Source organism: Triturus cristatus, chromosome 7, assembly GCF_964204655.1.
Source record: "Triturus cristatus chromosome 7, aTriCri1.1, whole genome shotgun sequence".
Classification (NCBI taxonomy): Eukaryota; Metazoa; Chordata; class Amphibia; order Caudata; family Salamandridae; genus Triturus; species Triturus cristatus.
In genome coordinates, this window is record NC_140590.1 from 316993451 (window position 1) to 317013675 (window position 20225).

A 20225-nucleotide genomic window follows, 5' to 3' on the forward strand; every position below is an offset into this window, starting at 1 on the left:
AATTTCATCTCAGAATTGCTAGTCACTTTTTCCTAGGACAGAAGTGAAACTTCACTGCACTTACCGTGTGAAACAGGTAAAGCGTTGAACGCACAATTTGTTGATTGCAGCAGCAAACGGTCTTAAATCGTCATATAGGGTAGCGATTCTCACCCTACTGACTGTATCTGCTTATCTGCATTCTTGCTTGCCATGCGCACTGCCTAGCCGTAGCCGATGGAAGGGGGGAGGGGGGCTATTACGTAGCTTAAAAGTTCTTGGAGTTTTCTGGGTTGGCTCTCACTCTGTTTGCAGTGGATACAAGGCAGCCTGCATGATCAGCATGTCTTTAGAGTGTGTGTAATTATGAGACTGATTCAGAAAAGTAAAATTACCCGTTTTGTGTACTATTTGTTTTTGCTATTCACAAGCTCATCCCTATTTTTAGGTCGAGCCTGAGGATTTGTTGTAGGTACTGCAAGGAAGAGAAGACCTGCCCACATTTGTCATTGGCTTGTGTTTTTGTCCTTCGAAACTGCTGTCATCTGATTCCGTAATAGGATTGTTAGTCTCTCCTTAGTATGGCCATGTGGCCATGTCGTCATTTGTATCCCCCCCCATAGCTGGCCCCTTTACTTGGTTGTTACACGGTATGTCTCCTTTTTTAGGTCGAGCCTAGCGGCAGCGCACATGCTGTAATCGAGTATGCTGTGGAGGCTTTGCCTTCTCTCTGCCCATATTTTTAATTGGCTGGTGTCATTGTGCTTGGTAAATGCTAGCTTCCGATTGATAATGAAGCTACAAGCTCCAAAACAGGGCCGGCTTTAGGGCGGTGCGACCGGTGCCACCGCACCGGGTGCTGGCTTCCTGGGGGCGCCGTGTTTGAAAGTTTATTATGCTTTTGAGCACCTGCTGCAGCGTTTCTTTCCCCCGGCAATTACCAGGCCCCACATAAATGTGGTAAACCAGAAGATTGCTGATGTTGATACATTTGAGGGATTCTGCATGTGTTCTTTCTGCGTGCTCGTTGCTGCTCCTGTTGTAAATATTTTGTCTGCAAACTACAACCTGACGCGACGCACAGCGCTCGCAGCTATAAATGTAAAGTCTTGCATTTGGTTGTTTCACAAATTTGCTTCCAGAGCCTACTCTTTTAGAATCGTCAACTCTCACTTATCTGCAGGTACTTTTTTGTTTAAGAAAACCCATTCCAAGACAGCAGACAATGTATCATCATGATTGTGCACACATGGACTGATGTATGTCATTACCATGCATGCCTTTAGTACACATTGCCTCTACAACAAAAATGATACGCTTATATCAGGCAACTCAAAAAACCAATATATATATCAGTTGCTGGCTTTTGCTTCGTTGCTTCTTTTCGCCAACAAACGAGTGGACCCAAATATGTGCAATTTGGATTTATTTACCGCTCAAAACAGCCACGCCATTACGCGTTTCGGCAGCTGCCTGCCTTGATCACATGACATATAGACACACACACACAACAAAACATTTTCTCTTGCGCAGAAAAAAGCCATTGAGACCTATTCCATGGAGTTCACGTGCTTTATTAAAACAGATACAGTTCATAAGTTGCCTGCAAATATTCTCTGTCCCAACGCGTTTCAACTCGGTTCTTGAGCCTCGTTCACGGGGAAATAATCACTTGCTTTTTTGAAATGACCATGATTTAACAGCAGGAAGCTCTGTGTCTGCTACATTGATGCCGCCTTATTTGAGTATAGGCCCCTTTCACGGAGCAACTTTGGGAGGTGATTTTTTTGTCAAAAGAGGCCCTACTCACTCTTATTATGCTTTGGAAAAAGAGGGGATTTCCCAATAATATTACCAAAGAACACGAGGCAAGGATGTGAGCTGGAATACCCTTCAAACTCACGGATTCCAAATGAAGTCAGATACGATATGGACTATCATGTGGTGCATGCCTGCAAATCTGGTGAATTGTGGTTTTATTCAATGACTTTGCGCACTGAATTGGCTTTTAAAAATGACACTGCAGTGTGTGCAATAAGTCAAAATGCTGCATGAAAACACCAAGTGCCGATTTGTATTCACTGTGCATGCTAAAAGTAAATGACCTGCAGGCTCCGTGAATTGTGTAATCAAGGGGTCTATAAAAAACACATGGTCATTTCAAACAAGCATTTACAATGCTACGGTCTCGGCATTGTTAAAGTTAGAGCTATTGGCATTGCTCATGACAATGCCGTTTCTTTAAATGTTTTGAAAACAAAAACATAAATAAAAATAATGTCATGAGCAATGCCAATAGCTCTAACTTTACCAATGCCGAGACCATTGCATTGTAAATGCTTGTTTAATATATGGTTTGGTCCCCCCCCCGGGTCCCTGTGATTCCAGTGCTATTTATTGTTGTTTAAATGCTTTATTGAATTGTATCTTTACCTCCAGCCTCACAAGAGACGAGTGGGATTTGTTCTTAGAATAAATACATATATTTTGAATATATACCTGTGTGGACTACTCTTTCATTTGGTCATTCAAGAGGTTACCATGGTAAAACAATAAGCTCAACACTCCTTCAAGACTTAGCCTGAAGGCTGCTCTCCACAGCTACCACTAGGATAGCTTTCTTTAAAGGCTGTCTTTTAACCTATCAGCTTAAGAGTCGAATTGGACTGCTGTAAGGTGTCCCCTATAACTAGTGGACAGCATATGCCAGGCCAACTTCTCACAAACCCCTAAGGAATAGTAGTTCATGCATAATAGATGAGTTCTTTGAGAAATCAATAATCCTAGCTAGGGAAAGTCCCGTTGGCTTAAGGGTCTGGTTTCTAAAAACTCATTGTGTCGTGGGATGGACGGATGTAGGTAACCATGTATGTATTTGGTTCGCATGGCTAATGCCTAAATAAGGACTGGGATTCTATGTCCAAATAGGGCAATGCGAAATGTGCCTATATAAGGACATGATTCAGGGAGTATGGGCGTCTAAATCAAAACACAACACCGAAAATTGCCTTTTTTGTGTTAGATCCTTAACTGAACTAATTATATGGTTGCTAGGCACTGACCTAGCTTATTTACATATCCACATGATGGATCATCAAAGTGAATATTAAAGTCCCAACAGAAAGATGAAATTTATCTTCTGTGGGACCAGGCCTGCCAATATATTGGGTAGGGCTTGTAGGAATTGAGCCACTGTGACAGGTGTTCGATAGATCAAGACCCCTGATAAGGTAAAGTTTGGGGTAGAATTGATAGTAATAGAGGCTTTCACAACCTGGTACATTAAAATGAATAAAAACACTGTTCAAATGATAGCGAATCCCCTCTCTCCCCACTCCTTTTATTTGTTCGATCACATCTCGGTATATTCAGTCTGTAAGGCCTGAACTATGTCTGGCATGGAGTCTTCTATAGAGCCAGATTTCAGTTGGAAACACAACCTCTGGTTGCTCTTCACACAAAAATGCAAATAGATTTAACTTATGCAGTGGCGATGATCTGACGTTAATCCGAAACATTTGGCACAACTCTTTTCCTATATAGATGGTGTCTTATACGCCTTGTTGTATATTCGTTTGTTTGAACCTTAAACTTCAGTTGCATGTCAAACAAGATAGTAATGTATAGGCGGGGTCCATTACATTAACACACATGGCATTTGTACTCCCATTTAATGCTTGTAGTTGTTCTGAAGTATGTTCTATTCTACTTAATGATGGATGACCAGGGAATCTGGCCCTGGCCAGATGCATGCAGAATTGGTGTCACCCCAATAATTTAACCTTGCGGTCCCTTCTCTCAGTGACAGTGAACAGCAGCAGGCCCTTATAGGCTCCAGAAGTCTTAGAGCAATTAGCTGCAGGAACCACGCAGCTTTCCAGGACCTTTGTTACCTCCAATATCTCCTTTTTTGTCTGTGGGGGTTGCCGAATGAGCCAGGGGAGGCTGGGTGTTGGCAACAGACAGATGGAGCTGCCTGTGGTCCGGGCAGGCTCCTTCTCTGACATAAGCGGCACAGCCTAAGCCTGGTCGTCTCCATACGCTGCCAGGACCTAATTTATTCATTTATTTATGCTTTTTTATTTTTATTTTATAAAGCGCAAACTTTACCTAGAAGTGTTAGGGCACTTTATCCCTAGGTTAAAAAGAGCTTAATAGGGTGGAAAAAGCTTAATTGCAGGAACAGCCAAGATATGGAACTCTCCCCCCTTGAACTGGAGACAGTCCTAATATCTTATCCTTCAGAAAGTAATTCAAATCGTGGATCTTCAATAACCAGCTAACACTCACTTAACACAAGATACTAGATCTTTGCCAGAAGCTGCGCCAAGACACCCTAGGGCATTCGAGCCCTATATAAAATTATAAATCAAATTCGCAATGTAAATTACATAAAGAATGAGAGTATCATGGAAGTAGGTAAAACAACTTATAACTACAACGGTTACTCGTGGTGAGAGTTAGATTAACAAGTTACAGATTCAATCAAGATTGCATAGTAAGAAAAGGTGGAGCGATTAGGGTTATACAAGTACAGAATGCATATTTACAAAATTTGTCATAGTAGCTCTAGTGACTGTCATGTGGCAATCGGGGTCATGACATGGGATGAGGGGGGCGTGTGCCTGGTGGGAAGCTGGGTGAGATGAATTATGGATAGAAGTGTCTTTGGAAGAGAAGAGTTTTAAGATCTGTTTTGAAAATCCGAAAGGAGGCGGTGGTCTGAAGGTTTGGAGGTAGCGAGTTCCAGATTCTAATTACGTTACCTGAAAAGGATTGCGCCATTCGTCTTTCCCTATTGAAAGTTGGATGTTCAAGCAGTACATTTTCAGCATTGCGTGAAGGTCTGGAACCACCTGATATTTTGAGTTTGTTGGGCAGTTAGCGTTGGGTGGAAGTGTGTATAGCTTTATGGAGGATGCAGGCAGTCTTGAATATTGACTTAGCTTCAATGGGAAGCAAACTAAGAGAAACCAGTATGGATCTCTTGTCATTTCTTTTGACCTCATTGATGAATCGTGCCACTGAATGGAGGATGGATTTTGGAGGGGATAGGTGAGTTTTGGGGAGGCCAGCAAGAAGGGAATTACAATAGTTTTCAGGTCTTGCTCTGGAATGAAATGTCGTATCTCCCAGAGAAGGCGCAGTTGGTAGCGTACGTTCTTGGCCACGGTGTTGAGTTGGGAATGTAAATTGAGTCTTTAGTCCAGGATGGCACCTAGAGATTTGGCAACGATTATCGGTTTGTTAAGAATGTTCAGATTATCCATCCATGATTGAACAGGAGGTGGAGAGTTTGAGGTTGAGAGAAGAAGGAATTCAGTTTTAGAGGGATTCATAATTAGATGATGGGATGTCAATCTTGGATGGAGTTGAGGGTGGTGTCGAGGATTGAAATGTGCGGATGCCACCTCTAGGTAGTGTTGGGTGTCGACAGCATAGAGGTGATAATGGATCCAAACTTTTTTTTTTTTTAACAAAGTTTCCCAGCGGTTCCAAGTTTGAAAAGGGTGGGTGCAAGGATCGAGCCTTGAGGATGCATTGATCCACAGCCTTTGATGTAGAGAGACATTGATATTTTGATCATCTGAGATCTGTCCGAGAGGAAGGATTCCAACCATTTTAGCACTGTGCCTTCAAATTCCATTCTTTGTTTTAGTGTCTTCAGAAGAGTGTTATGTTTTACAGTACCAAAGGCTGCAGATAGGTCCAAAAGGATCCGGAGACAGGAGTTGCCCGAGTTGAGTGCTCAAAGCGCTTTGTAACAGTGCTGTTTCAGTGCTATTGCCTTGATAGAAGCCGGATTGAAATTCTTCAAGAAGGTTGTTGTCCTTAACATGTTTTGCAAGTTGCTTCGCTAGACAACTTTCTGTGATTTTAGCAAGGAAAGAGTAATTGGTGATGGCGCGGAAATTGTTAAGATCATTCACATCAGCCGAGGGTTTCTGTAGAAGTAGGGTAACCTGACCTGTTTTGAGGGCATCCGGAAGGGTTAGCAAGATTATTCCAGTAGGGCAGCACGTAGGTGTAGAAGTCTATTGCAATGTCGCTAGGGAGGGTGTCAATAGAATGGTTTGAAGGTTTGGTTTTCAGAATGCTTTCGAGTTTGGAATCTTCGGTGATGACATCAAAGCTGTGCCAGGAGTCTTTTGGATTTGCAGTCCTCAAGGGGGGTAGGATGAATGACTTGGTTAATAAGCGATTTCACTTTTTCATTTCAGAACTGTGCAAATTCTAATGCTTTCATGGGAGGGTCATCAAATTTGATGGTTGAGGAAGACTTGCTTCGGTGAAATAGTTTTTTAGGTCTGTTCTTGGCAGAGTCGAGGAGGGTTATGAAGTGATTCCTTTTCTCTAAAGATGTGTTTTTGAGAACGCGATTTTGCATAACGAAGATTGGACAGATTAATGGTCTTTATTTTTTCTCCATGCACCTCCGGTTTGTTCTTTCTTCATATAGATGAATAATTGAACCATGGGGCAGAAGATGTGGGCCTTTTCTTTTTACTTTGTAGTGGAGCAACATTCTCCATCAAGACTGAAAGACTGGTAAGACACTGGGTGGTCAAATTATTGAGGTCAAAGTTCGGACTGAAGACTGGTAGTGCCTTCATGGCTGTGTTGCAGAGTGTCAAGGTATGTTTTTGGTGTTCCGAAACCAGGAAGTTGACCTTTTAGGTTGACCATGGGTTACAGAATGAGATAGGTGCATTGAGAAGTGGATGAGGTAGTAGTCAGACTAGTCTATTGGTATAGGATCATCGACTGTTAGGATGTCCTTGGAAACAGTAAGGTCACGCTTGGACCCCTTGGAATGTGTTGATTTTGTGCTGTGTTGTAGGAGATACTTTCCTGAGTGAAATGTGGCAAGATGGTTGGCAGCTGAACCTTCCAAAATGCCCCAGTGAATATTAAAGTCTCCTAGAAAGATCAATGTATCCCTTTGCAAATGGCCAATACTCACAAAGTCAGTGGATTCCTAAGGGAAGACAGAGCAGTCACCTGGTGGGTGATAAATGGCATGAAACAGTGAAAGGGGAGCTATGCTGTACATGAAGTTCCAGAGAGGCGTTCGCATGTGAAGAAAAAGCTACTTAGAAGTTCCTTGAGTTGAAGGGACTTTCCCAAAATAGCTGCGACAACTCCCCCTTTACACACCCGGTCATTCCTGATAATGTAATAGTCCTGGGGGGAGCAGAAGATCGAGAATAGTGTGTGAGGTGTCATTGAACCAGGTCTCAGTGAGGAAAGCAGATCAAGAATGTAGTGATTGATGGTGTCTGAGATTTCCAGCTTGTGTTTTCTTGTACATCTGCAGTTATGAAGCAAACAGCACCGCTCTGAGATGCGTGTTTTGGTGAAGTGCGTGGCAGGGCTTTTAGTAGAGATAGGTGCGATGTTCGTGGGGGTTGGTGCCTGGGTTGTAGATGGCTGGTCTTTGGTTCAGACCAGGGAGATGGTCGGTATAGTGCAATGATCTGTATTGTCTGGAGAAGAGAATGTGGGGGTGGGGGGGGAGTTAGAGGTATTGTAGCTAGCCAGTAAATTGGAAATTTCTTTTGGGCAGAGATTGTGTGCAGCTCTTTTGGGGTGTGGGAGGAGTGTACTCCTCTGGATAAGAAGTTTTGGGTGTTGTATAATCGCCAGGAGGAGTAGGGAGTTGGGTACAGTAAACATTTTAGAAGAAATGGTGGCTTCAAGCTAGGAGATGAGGTGGCCTCGTTTATTTCTAAGGTGAGGTAAGCAGAGCTGAGCACTGAATGTTATGTTGCTCGATAGGGGCACGGTTTCTGAAGGGAGTTCAACTTGAGAGGTAGAGTGAGGAAGGAGGGAAGGAATGAAAAAGTGGGGAGGTATTGGATTATGATGTGGAGGCTGTAGAGTGAAGTGGTATTGGTTGGAAAGAAGTATGGGTGCTGCTGTGGTGTAGAAATAATTGCCAGGGCATTCGTTGAAAGATGTTTCACTTGCTCTATCGGCTCCGCCCCTTGCTGCGCCACTATTTTCTGCCCTTCTTATCACCACAACCGTTAATGCCATAAAAAGACCTCTGCTGTACCCTCTTGCAGCGGCACAGCAGAATGATACAGCAGCACTGCTTCCACTCGCACTCCTGCATCGCTTCATCACTAGAACTTAATGGAAACATAAGCTGGACAGTATGAAATCATTATCCTGGAAATGTCATGGCCTTGATACGTGGCCCAGTTAAACAATGGCAAATCATGAAAAACACATGAAGGCCAAAGGCTGAGGAGGATTGACTCAAAGACCACTTGTCTCATTATTACTTTTTATGGCACTTTTGTATGACTTGGAGGTTGTGAAAAGAGTGTTTCAAGCCAGACCTAAAAATGGCAGATATAACATCTTGATTGTTTTTTTTGATTGCATGTACATTCAATTGTTCCAGAATCTATGCATGTGGGTGGGAATTAATTTACGTTTGACTTTAATGCTCATTCTTGCAGTGCAGAATCTGTATTATAAGTACTTACCTTTTGCGCCTCAAAGCAGAACGAGTGCCAAACAGTGGGCAATGAGCAGCGAATCTTGCGTCAAGGACCAGGCAACATCACCCTAAATTGGTGCGGTCCACACAGTGACTGATAAGCATCCAGGGGGCCAGCTTGCAGTGCTCAACAGAACGACACACCTTACCCACCAGCTTCATCGCGCACATACCAATTCACAGCAAAGGATATAACTGCATGTAGGGCTGCACACCATTGCTGCAAATCAAACCAAGTGCCAACCAGTAACAATGACAGCTAATCCATAAACTACACCACGCAAATGCCTAGGGAACCTAGAGTTTCAGCAAGAACAGAAAACGCATATTCAGAATTACTTCCAGGAAAACGCCAAGACAGCAAACACCAGAGCAATGGAGTGCGACATGTTCAAGGAAGTGATCAGCGTGACATGTATCCAGCACATCTCCAGAGTACGTAGACTCCTAGAGTGGCACATATTAAAAGAAGAACGGAAACTAGCAGCCCTGACGCTGGCAGCAGATAAAAAAGGAAGCAACACCAACACAGGTAGCGGAAGCCAAAACTGCGTATGCAGAGGTGCTTGCAGACCTCAGGAAGTAGAACTTCAGAGCACACACAGCTAGAGTACACAGGGAGGGGGACAGAGCAGGCGCACTGCTGGTATGGCTTAAATACAACTCCTCCCCTGATAACTGCAGTGAACACTATCACAGGTACACTAGTAGACATGATGCATGTGTTCCCCGAGTATTATGCAGCTTTATACACAGCCCCCGACCCAGTCGATCTGAAGACGATCGACAGATTCCTAGATGTACACCCACTGCCATGTATAACGCTAACTGACAAAGACACCCTAGACAAAGAAATCCCCTCGACAAAAGTGACGCAAGCACTACAAACATTACCCACGAATAAAGCCCCAGGCCTAGATGGTCTACCACTGGAATTCTACCATACATTCTCCACCTTGTTACTCCCATGACAGGTAGAAATGTAAAAGTCGGCACTAGAGGAAAGGGCACTCCCACAATCCCTCCGGGAAAATGGTCTACTTCCTCAAACCAGACGGAGACCATCATCTTCTAGGGTCATACCAACCTATTGCCCTGTTGTCGGCAGATTACAAAATCTTTGGGGAAAATATTAGAGTGGTATGCTGCGATCCTTTCGAGACTAATATATCCAGATCAATGTGGATTTGTCCTGTGTCGAAACACGTCACACAACATTCGTCTGTTGTTCCACATGCAGGACCAGGTTCAGGGTCAATTTCCCTGTGCGGCCTGCTGGTCCTAGACCTAGAGAAGGCCTTTGATATCATGGCCATACTTATTTGAGGTGGTCCGAAGGAAAGGAGTGGGACCACAACTGCGAACATACACCAAACTTGTATACACAAAGCCAACATTCAGGGTCAGGCTGGGATGACATGTGTCATCCTCTTTCATGGTGTTGGGAGGCATGAGGCAAGGATGTCCGCTCTCTCCATTACTCTTCGCCCTTGCAATGGAGCCTATCTGTCTTTGGATAGAGGGTGAGCAATGGGGCATCCCACTGGCAGGAATCGCACATAGCAGATCAATGTATGCAGATCTGCTTCTATACGTACGGGACATTACCTCAGACCTTACCCTGATCTTTGCCACACTAGCATACTTCGAGACAATCTCTGGTCTAAAGCTCAATTTGGCTAAGTCCACAATATACCCACTATCTGCCGACCTCCCTCCACAAATGGTGCGGGTTGGAAAGGTTGATCTTGCATGGTGTGCACAGGCACCATGACATTTAGGAGTGTGCCTGTATCACTCCCCACAAGATATCCACGAAGGCAATCATCAGAAAGTATTGTCAGTTTCTGGAAAATTCTCCCCTTAACCCCTACTGGGAAAATTGCAGTGGCAAAAATGGTTCTTGTCCCACAATTGCTTTACCATTTTGCTAATCTCCCGATAGTCCCTCCCCGTTCCTACTTTCAGGAACTAGACACCCTCCTCATTACCCTAATATGGGGTGAGGGGCGAAGGCGGGTACCCCTAGCCAAAATGCAATTACAAGTGAACTGTGGTGGACTGGGAGCCCCCTCATTTGAAGCATACTTCATAGCGGTCCTACTGCAGTGGGTGTCACGATGAACCACGGAGCGTTCGTTAGGCGAGACCCACACCAACACCGGGCTGATAACCGTCCTAGCGATCTGACGCATGTTGCTACCGGGATCTAAGCCTGCCAACCTACTCATTACAGGTGTCAGTGGCGCATGCCTGCATGAAACATACATCGAATGTCGCAGAGGACCCCACTTTACTCCCCTCTCCTACCACGAATAGGTCTCCCTGAGACCACGACCACTTAACTGTGCAAGGGCCCTACATTCCTGGACAGACACTCACTTCCAGAGACTGGATCACTGTTTGCGGATGGATGTCTGATGCCATTCGCAGAACTGACAGCCAATGCAGGCCTTCCTAGAGGCCAATTCATTATTTATGGGCGGCTGGTGGCGGATTGCGCCGAACCTGGCATATGACAGACAGCGAACCAGCAACGCACCCGGTCCTTCACGCTATCCTACAGATGGGCCCGGGATGCCACATAATAACATGGCTATATAGAGCGATTCAAGAACTAAATGCAGTAACTCTCGCCCCTCTGCTGGAAAAATGGGAGATTGAAATTCAGCGAGCACTCCATGATAAAGAATGGAAACGAGCGTTCGAGTACGTTAAAAAAAAAAAAAAAGTGTTCCTTAACTACCGATTCAAAAACATACAGTATTTTATCCTGCATCGAGCTTATTTAACGCCGGAAATCTTCAACGATATTACCCTAACACACCATTCTATGCCCGAGATGCCAAGAACCTAGTGCGTCTTTTCTCCACGTTTTGGAGCCTCCCAGCGCTACACAAATGCTGGAATACAATACAATCCACACCACACTGCTACAGGTAACGGGGCGTTATGACACCGCAACATGAGAAGCCAGCGCATTAGGCATATTCAAGCGTTACAAACGGCACAAATTCAAGACACCGTTTGTGTCCTTGGCTCTATTACTGGCCAAACGAAGCATAGCCATGCACTAGAGGACCCCAGTAGGACCTCCTCAGGCACCCTGGAAAGGAGCTGTCGCTAAGTGGGGGGCAGCAGAAGAAAAGTCGATAACGCATGAACAAGTCGGAGGCATCCGTAAACACCACAACTCCATGCGGCGGACAACACTCCTACACTCCTTCAAATATACAACAGAACACGCAGAGTCCCCTCAGTCACCGCAAGATTCCCCACAGAGGAGCTTAACCAAGAATACGAACATGATAGCCACCTCCACACTCACAAGCGCATAGGCCGAGAGCCATTGACCTATATACAGACAACTTCACACACGCCTCACTAACGCGCACCCCCCTGGATGCCCTCTTACAGTAACCATTGCGAGAACTCCCAGCATTTTACATCCATATTTACTACTCTGCACTGTTCCATTCACAGTGTAACCCCAGTTCGGTTCAACCCCCCAGTTCAGCCATGGTTATATTTCACCCTACATAACGGATTTTTTGCATCATTGGAGGTGGGTCGGCGGAGATCCAGAGGCTGTTCTTCTGGTACTCTTCCCACTAGAACCCTAAGATCCTCAAACTCTGGCCTTGTTAGCATCCCCAAAATACGCAGAGTAAGGTGGGGGGGGGCCGGAGCCTATCGTACAGCGCAGCTAAGCTCTGGAACCAAATGCCGTCTAACCTGCGACTCCAACCCAATCGGCTGATCTTCAGGAAATCGTTGAAGACTTGGCTGTTCCCGTCAAATTAAACTTCTGAGTCTACAGCACAGTGTCCCTGCGCACACACTTAGCACCAAGACGCCACGGCATTCGAGCGCTTTAGAAATTACTGTCCTATCCTATCTATTATCACCAGGGCCAAAGGTCAAGCATAGCTGTAACTTACAAACTGAAACTACACCTTCAACTGGGGAGTAGAACAAGAGCCGAGAACTACAACAGAACAGGCTGTACAAATATCAACAGTCTTGTACTGTATCCAACCGCATGTATGAGCTCTCATGTAAATCCTAATTGTCAATAATGATTCACATATATGCACTGAAAAACCAAATAAAAAATTACACCCCCAAAAAAAATCGGTACGTATCTTTTTCTTTCAGTTCTTCACATTAGATACATAGATTTTCAGTAAATAAAATGTAACTGCAACCAAAATGTGCAGGCATATTATAACTGATAAGGCATGCGTTTTCCCTGGGTTTTATCCTTGGGGGCAGCAGTGAAGAAAATACTTTATACATTTAGAAAACATTACTGAACATATTAACTAAATTGATATATTAGTTGGTACTCTTACTGTAATCGTACATTTAACAAAAGTACATATTTTATTTGAATTGTGGTGGCTCTAACAGTACAGCAAGAGTTTTAGAGGTGTAATCATATACTGATGAAATCTTCTTCTATGTTTACGGAACAATAGGTACCCAAGTGTATCATGCGAGATTCTCACTGCTGACGTATCCCAAATTAATGATGCCCTCGGAGATGATGAGTCCCTGTTGAAGCGGCTTTATAGTTTCTTGCAAACTGATGACTATTTGAACCCTTTACTCGCAAGCTTTTTCAGCAAAGTGATGGGAATTCTTATTAATCGGAAAACTGAGCAGGTGAGAACATAGTCCAGTGGAAGAAAGAATATTTTTGGGGGTGGAGGACCATGTGGTGTATTCTCATGGCAGTTTATATACTATTGATGTAAGGTGGGAAGGCACGCAGTTGGTGGTGTATTAATGCTTTTAATTAATCACAAACATCTTTTATCTTTTCAGATAGTAGGCTTCCTTCGCAAGAAGGATGATTTTGTGAGCTTGCTACTTCAGCACATAGGTACATCAGCCATCATGGACCTGCTCTTGCGGCTGCTGACGTGCGTGGAACAGGCTCAACTTAGGCAAGACGTCTTTAACGTAAGAGAATACCGAATGAAAGCACCAACTTATTGTTTGGGAACTTCTTTGTAGACTGATGCGCTGATTGGGAAAATGTGTATTACATAATTTTTCTTCAAATAGACTTCAATTTATAGCAACTCTTTGCTGGTAACTCCTTGCATCCTTTGCCTACTTGCATCCAAGTGTCAAAGACTGGATAATTATTCTACAATACTGTTCATTTTAATTCATGAAGGTTTTATTTAGCGCGAGCAAGACCATTTCTGGTGTTGGAGCTCTGTACGATGGCAAAATAACAGAAAATGTACACACAGTAATACATAGAATCACAGGTTTATACCACAAACAAGACTATTTCGGGTAACTGGACTTTGTAATACAGGTAAGTTGTAGTGAGAGGGAAATTGGCAAAGAACATAATTGGTAATGTCATAAAGATAAATGATAGAATGTCAAACATGGGAAGCAAAAAGAAAAAAGTTACCTTGAACAACTGGATTCACTGTGGTAAGTTTAATAGCATCAGTGAGGAAGGAAACTATTCAATAATAAAATGTTTTCTTCTTGAAGAGGGTTATTGCAGGGTTGGTCCTAATTTCCAGAGGAAGAGTTTTCCAAACGTTTGGAACAATTCCGGAGAAGGTTCACTTGTAGGCTTTCTTTTTGTTGAATTTTTGGGGTTTCAGCAGTAAGGATCTTGTGATTTGAGAAGATCTATTCCTACCAGATAGAACCAGTTTCTTGGTCAGGTAGCAAAAGTGCTGTTGTGGAGGGCTGCATGCGTCAGGTAGGCGATTTTTAGATGAATCCTAGCCTCATGAGGTAGCCAGTTCAGTGTATGTAGGACAGGGGTGATATGATCACTTTTTCATGTGCTTGTGATGAGCCGAGCATCTGCATTCAGAAAGTTAGGTGCTAGTTTTCTTTTCGGTAGGCCCACAAGGGTAGCATTCCCATAGTCAAGTTTGGAGTTTATAAGTGCTTGAACTCCTATTTAGCGATCTGCAATGGTAAGGTAGGGTTTTAGTTTCCTTAATGCATGAAGTTAGTGGTTGGCCCCTCTGGTGGAGGCGCAGATGTGGTTCTGCAGGAGAGGTTGTTCCGATCTTCAGTATTATTCCTAGGGATTTTGCTGATTCAGTGATATGTGGGGTACAGTTCAAGGCTGTGAGATGTGGGAGCCTATCTTTGATGTTAGAGGTGGAATTAGATGGAGAGATTAAGAGGAATTCAGTTTTGAGGGGGTTGAGCTTGAGGTGGGTATGAGTCAGCAAATGTTGCGTTTTAATCGGGGTGTTATTGAGGGTGCTGATCTCTTCGGTTGAGGCAATTTTCATGTAAAGTTGCGTATCATCAGCTTACATGTGGTAGGAAATGTTAGTTTGAGGATTTCGGTCAGGCATTCCATGTAGAGGTTGAACAGGGTGGGGGAAATCTTTGAACCTTGGGCTTGCCAATCATGACTGGTGTCTGGTCAGATAGGGCGTGGTTTACCTTGACTCTTTAAGATCTGTTTTGTAGGAATGAGGAGAACCATTTCAACTTAATACCAAAGAGACCCATCCTGAGTTTTAACCTGTTAATGAAAATCTTGTGTTTGACCGTGTCAAACGCAGCTGATAGGCCAAGTATGATTAATAAAGCAAACACAAGGAGATGATGGGCGGAGCTCTGAAACCTTTCAGACACTCCCCCCTCCTCCAGTCACAGATCTGGGTTGAATCCATCATCGTTCTTTATCTCACTACGCCACCCCACTTCAGACCCAGCTATATGTAAATCAGTCTTGACCATGTGCCTCATGGGAACAATCCAGCCCGAACTACCAAGCCAGGTCTTCCCTGGCCCAGAAACAGGCGTCCTGGGACCGGTTTTGGGGTTCGGGCTGGACTGTTCCTATGGGGAACAAGGCCAAGACTGATTTGCATAAGCTTCCTGAGATATGGAGGTGAGATGTGATGGGGCTTCGATCGGTAAGAGATTTACAGAATTCTGTAGATCAATGCCAATTATCATTGTTTTCTCAAAGGAGGCGGCGCAATTTGGTAGAGTTTTATAGCCTGAAGAGGGTAAATTGCGTTTCTCATTGATTTAATTGTGGACCATTTCAGAGAGGTTTTTGGGTCAGTTAACGGCTGTTGTCGAAAATAAGATGATTTGGAGTTCCTAATTTGCCTGTTGTATGTGCTCCGTTTTTGCCGCAGAAGCTTGAGGTTTGTCAGACAACAGGTCTGTCTCCAAGCTTTTTCCCCAAGTCTAAGGGAGCAGTGTTCCTCATTAAAGCTACAATTGAACCAAGGGTTAGATCTTTTTATCGGTACTCTTTATTTGTTTGGGGGCAATGGAGTCCAGGATGTTGGACATAGTTAAAATAGTGCTCTGTGAAGTCTTGTGTGTCAAACATGTCGTTGGGAGGGGACAAGAGATTGTGGCTGGTAGTAGACCGCGTGCCTGAGTTAAGTTTATGGGTGTCCCTAACCCAATGTTTATTTTCACTGGTTGATCTTTGAGGATGGTTACCTTTTCCGCAATGGAGAAGGTGATGCAGTAGTGATTGGTCCAGTTGCAAGGTAGAATAGAGTCAGTTTGGATGGTGTTCTCCTTTGCTATGATTAAATTTAAGTTGGCCGCTTTAATATGAGTAGGCCTGTTGCAGGCATGAGGTCATTGAGAAAGGCCTTGAAACAGTTCACAAGCGAATCACTGATGCCGTTCCAGTGAATGTTAAAATCACTGAGAAAAATCTGGTGGTTGTGGTTTATTGTTGGTAGATATGATCGTCATGATTTGTTCGATAAATGCATGAATATCTCCAGCAGGGTTGTAGAACGTGTGCAAGTAGAGTCCTTCCTTTATTTACTTTATTTCAGCCAATGGCCATAAAAGCCATACAATTCAAATAATTGTAAAGAAAGCACAATACAATACAGCTGGAAAATATATACATACTGGGCATAAAATATTCATATAAGTATCCACTATTGGTCTAAAAATACAAAGCAGATGTACAAACGCATCATAGACCAAAATCTATTATGGTATGTCATGCCTAAAAGTAAGTTTTATACATGTCTTGCTGTAGTAAGGCTGTTGGAAAACTTCGAACCAAACTAATACACTTTGAAAAGTGGATACCCCGATTTAAAAAATAGTAATAATCGCAAGATGTGTGCGTACTACATTTAACACAGAGGGCATAAGAATGTATCCATGTTGGAACAAGATGGTATGGACACAGGAATACAACTAGGGTCACGTACCCTTCCCTGTCGCACAGACAGCCTAGCTTGGTAAAGTGCAAGTCATTCAGCTTATATTGTAATTTAAAGCAAGTTCTAAAATCAGTAAAACCATGATGCACAAGAATTGGATATATATTAGACAGAGAACGAAGAAAGGGGAAGAGAGGTAATTTTTTGTCGAACTGGCCATATACTCTTCAAAGATTTTGCAATGGAGAAAACAATGACCCGGGATGTGTCTGCTCTACATATCCTTATCGCTACCCTGTATTGGATGACTCCTTAGATGTGGCACAAAGGAGCAATTGGTGCCGACTCGGCGTATAATACCTTGAGCAGAAAAAGAGGAGGTGATGATCAGTTTCTTTAGCGCTTGCTTGGCAAGGCAAGATTTTTGTTTCCACCTTGTTGACTATTCCATTTAGTGGTAAAGGAAGCAAACGGTAATGTACCTACCCTGAACCTTGTATAAAGACCTTTTGTGAATGGAGGGTCGATATCATTCATGTAGTTTTCAGAAATAAGAGGTGGGCTTGAATCCGATGAAATAATGGGTCATTTTGCCCAAACCCGTCTGTTTGGAGAATTAATCATCCTCAAGCTCCCAGTAGATGGTCTTCATGCTCCTATTTGCGGAAAATGGAATAGTTTTAGGTGATAACCAATATTCGAGTATAGGGACTGTTTTACATAGTCCAACCAGGGTAACAGAGCACCTCTCTGTGATTTATCTAGAACATCTCTTAATCCCGCCCTATATTCTGTCAGTTCAGGCGTCAACCAAATCAGTACCCAAAAGAGAATAGGTTTCAGATGCGCTAGGGGTGCAGCTTTGGCCCTCCAGACCTTAAGGGGGAAAATGGATGGAACAAGGACTTATTTGGCAATTTTAGAATGCTGCCACTCTAGGCTTAAGTAGAACAGTAATTTTGCTTACCCCTGAAACCCCAGGTATTTGCACTAGATGGGTAAATGCCAAGATCATCAAAATGTAGCACTTTCTCAAGCTCCTCCCCTTCCAGAATTTTTGATCCTCTAAAGCTTTTATGGGGGTGGATGGCCACAAATTTGGTCTTACTCGCATTGATTTCCAATCCATGATCTAAGCGGAATATATTGAACTTACTCAAAAGGGTCTCTAGGCCCTAGGTTTTTTTTTTTATACTAGTAAAATATTGTCTGCAAATAATAGGGCGGGATTTTTAGTTCCCCCCCTAGAACTGGAGAGTTATTATCATAGCCCAAGAGGTAGTCAATTCAGCCATTTGTAAACAGCAGGAACAATGTGGGGGCAAGGACGCATCCTTGCCTGACTCCTTTTGAAACCTTAAAGGGATCTGTGTTTTCCCCAAATGATTCACCCAATCTTGTGGGAGAATGTGTACCTCGGCTTCATCCGATTTGTGTTGGCACCATGTTCTATTATGTGCCAAAAACCGATCTGACCTTGAACATGTTGCAGACAAGATGTAATTACAAATTGTTGGATCCCATGTCGATATTGCATGTTGTCAGGAAAAGTTTGTAATTTGCTCTAGCTAACTTTATATATCCTGTAAGAACCCTCCTTTTAAGGTCACCAGTAAGATTGGACTTAGCTGATCGGCAAGTCCTGTCATACCATGTGGAGCTCTTCCTTCTGAGGGGATTCTTGCTTGGGGGAGGGTCAGTAAAGAAACTCACTTTCTCAATTTGGAATGAGCATCCATGATCATGCCAGGGGCTTCCTCTGAATTAACCATGTAAGACAGGATAGGGACTAGATCATGATAGAGTAAGGCATACTTGGACTGATTGCCCATAATGCTCTCCACTTAATTTTCCTCCGATTGTTACTGACTTGGAAGAGCACCTCCAGTCAATTGAGGGGTTTCACTCCCCTGTGTGTCACCTCCACAAAGGAGAGGCGAAGAGGAAAGTGGTCACTCTTGTATCTAGGCAGGACTTCCATATCAATAAAAGTTCTCCAGGATTGAACTCAGCCGACAGCAACCAGCCCGGTAAGGTATAATCATTCCTTGTAGTGTTGAAGCAAACCTCTCTGCAATCATGCCTTCGATTAGTAGTGATCGGCCCTGGGCCCTCTGGAATTATGGCCCCTCTATGATTTCCCCCAATTGCACCCTTCCACACACAGGCTGGGATTTGGGCCAGATGCGGTTTTAAAAGAACGAATGGATATTTCTCTGGGGCAGGAATGTGAAGATCAATGCTCCATTCTTCAAAAACAGCCCATTCAGCCAACATGGTGTTCCTTTGGGCTGTTCTTTTCCAGATGGTCTTGTTCACGTCCCTGGATGAGTTTAACAGAGGCGGTTCAAATTTGACCCAATCCAGGTCGTAAGGGGTTATACTCTTAAGTGCTGGGATATGAACAAATAACTGCAGCAAATTCCCTCTGAGGGTGTCCATAGAATCCTTCAGAATATAACGAGGGATGAAGAGCAGGATTGAGTAAGAACTCTCCTCTTCATTACCCTTACAGTAGATGGGATCTTGCTGCCCATTGAACTTGGCTATAGGAGTTCCTGTAGAAGTAGACAAATTATGGGCTGGGGATCTATTGCCTGCAAAACTATTGAGCTCGCCTCTCGGATGCTGATAAAGTACAGTTTCCTGGCAAATTGGAACCAGTTAGGGCCCATAGTTTTCTGTGTGCGGTAAGGGCCTCTCTCTTCCTTGCACTATAGCTCCAGGTGTGCTCCAGCAAGTTGATAGTCTCTCCCTTCCAGGCGCTTGTTGGTCAGTTCTGGTTCTGTAGGTTTAAGGCCTCGTTTGCAGGCCTCTGCAATTCGGGCCTGAAAATGATGTCAGTCTCCCATTCAGATTGGGTGCCTTGGTTCAACCTTTCTCTTAGCATGCCTGACATCCCATCCACTCCTGTATGCTTACATTCCTTATCAAGGTGATGGGCCCCTTGTCCTGACATTACATATTCTGGTGTTTTCGTGCCTAGAGTTGTTGTTTTTCTTTTTTTTTAAACTTTGTCATTTCAGAAAAATACATACAACATCTTTAATACACATAGGTCTTACAGTCATGATTCCAACCGGCACGTGCGCTCCTGACCATAATACATAGATCTGTCGCATTGAAAGCAAGATATATTTCCCTGACCTTGTGACCCATAACTTTAGCACTCTACCACTAGCTAATACAACACTATGTGTTGGTGTTCCTGCCCATGACTTTTTATTCCAACATAACTCCTTTAACTCCCGCACCCCCTCCCTCTATCTTGCTTACTGAGTAATATATTGTCATGTAGAAGATTCCTATACTTGTGTACTTTGTGAGTTGATTGTCCCGGTCTGTGAGTTCATTTTTTGTCGGGGTTTATAAGTCCATTATCATTGTCCATGCTAGGAGGTAGTCTGCTAGTTTTTTATCTTTCCTAACTAGTTTCATTCTTACTCTCTCAGCAGTGTCCCATTCACACATCTTTCAGCCATCTATCTTGCTTTGGGGCGTTGGTGTTTGCCATTCAATTGCAATGCGTCTCTTTTCTATGATTAAGCCCAGCATAACAAATTTCCTGC

At 43.6% G+C, this 20225-nt stretch overlaps 1 protein-coding gene across 7 annotated transcripts in view; it reads left to right on the plus strand.

Moving 5' to 3' along the window:
* Positions 1-20225, plus strand: part of PPP6R1 (protein phosphatase 6 regulatory subunit 1) — a 1096922-nt gene that overhangs the window by 166929 nt on the left and 909768 nt on the right. For all 7 annotated transcript variants that reach the window (XM_085616386.1, XM_085616383.1, XM_085616382.1 and 4 more), the window contains exons 3-4: positions 12973-13159; positions 13322-13459. In XM_085616386.1, coding sequence (XP_085472512.1) covers positions 12973-13159; positions 13322-13459 — 325 coding nt within the window. The remainder of the gene's footprint in view (positions 1-12972; positions 13160-13321; positions 13460-20225) is intronic.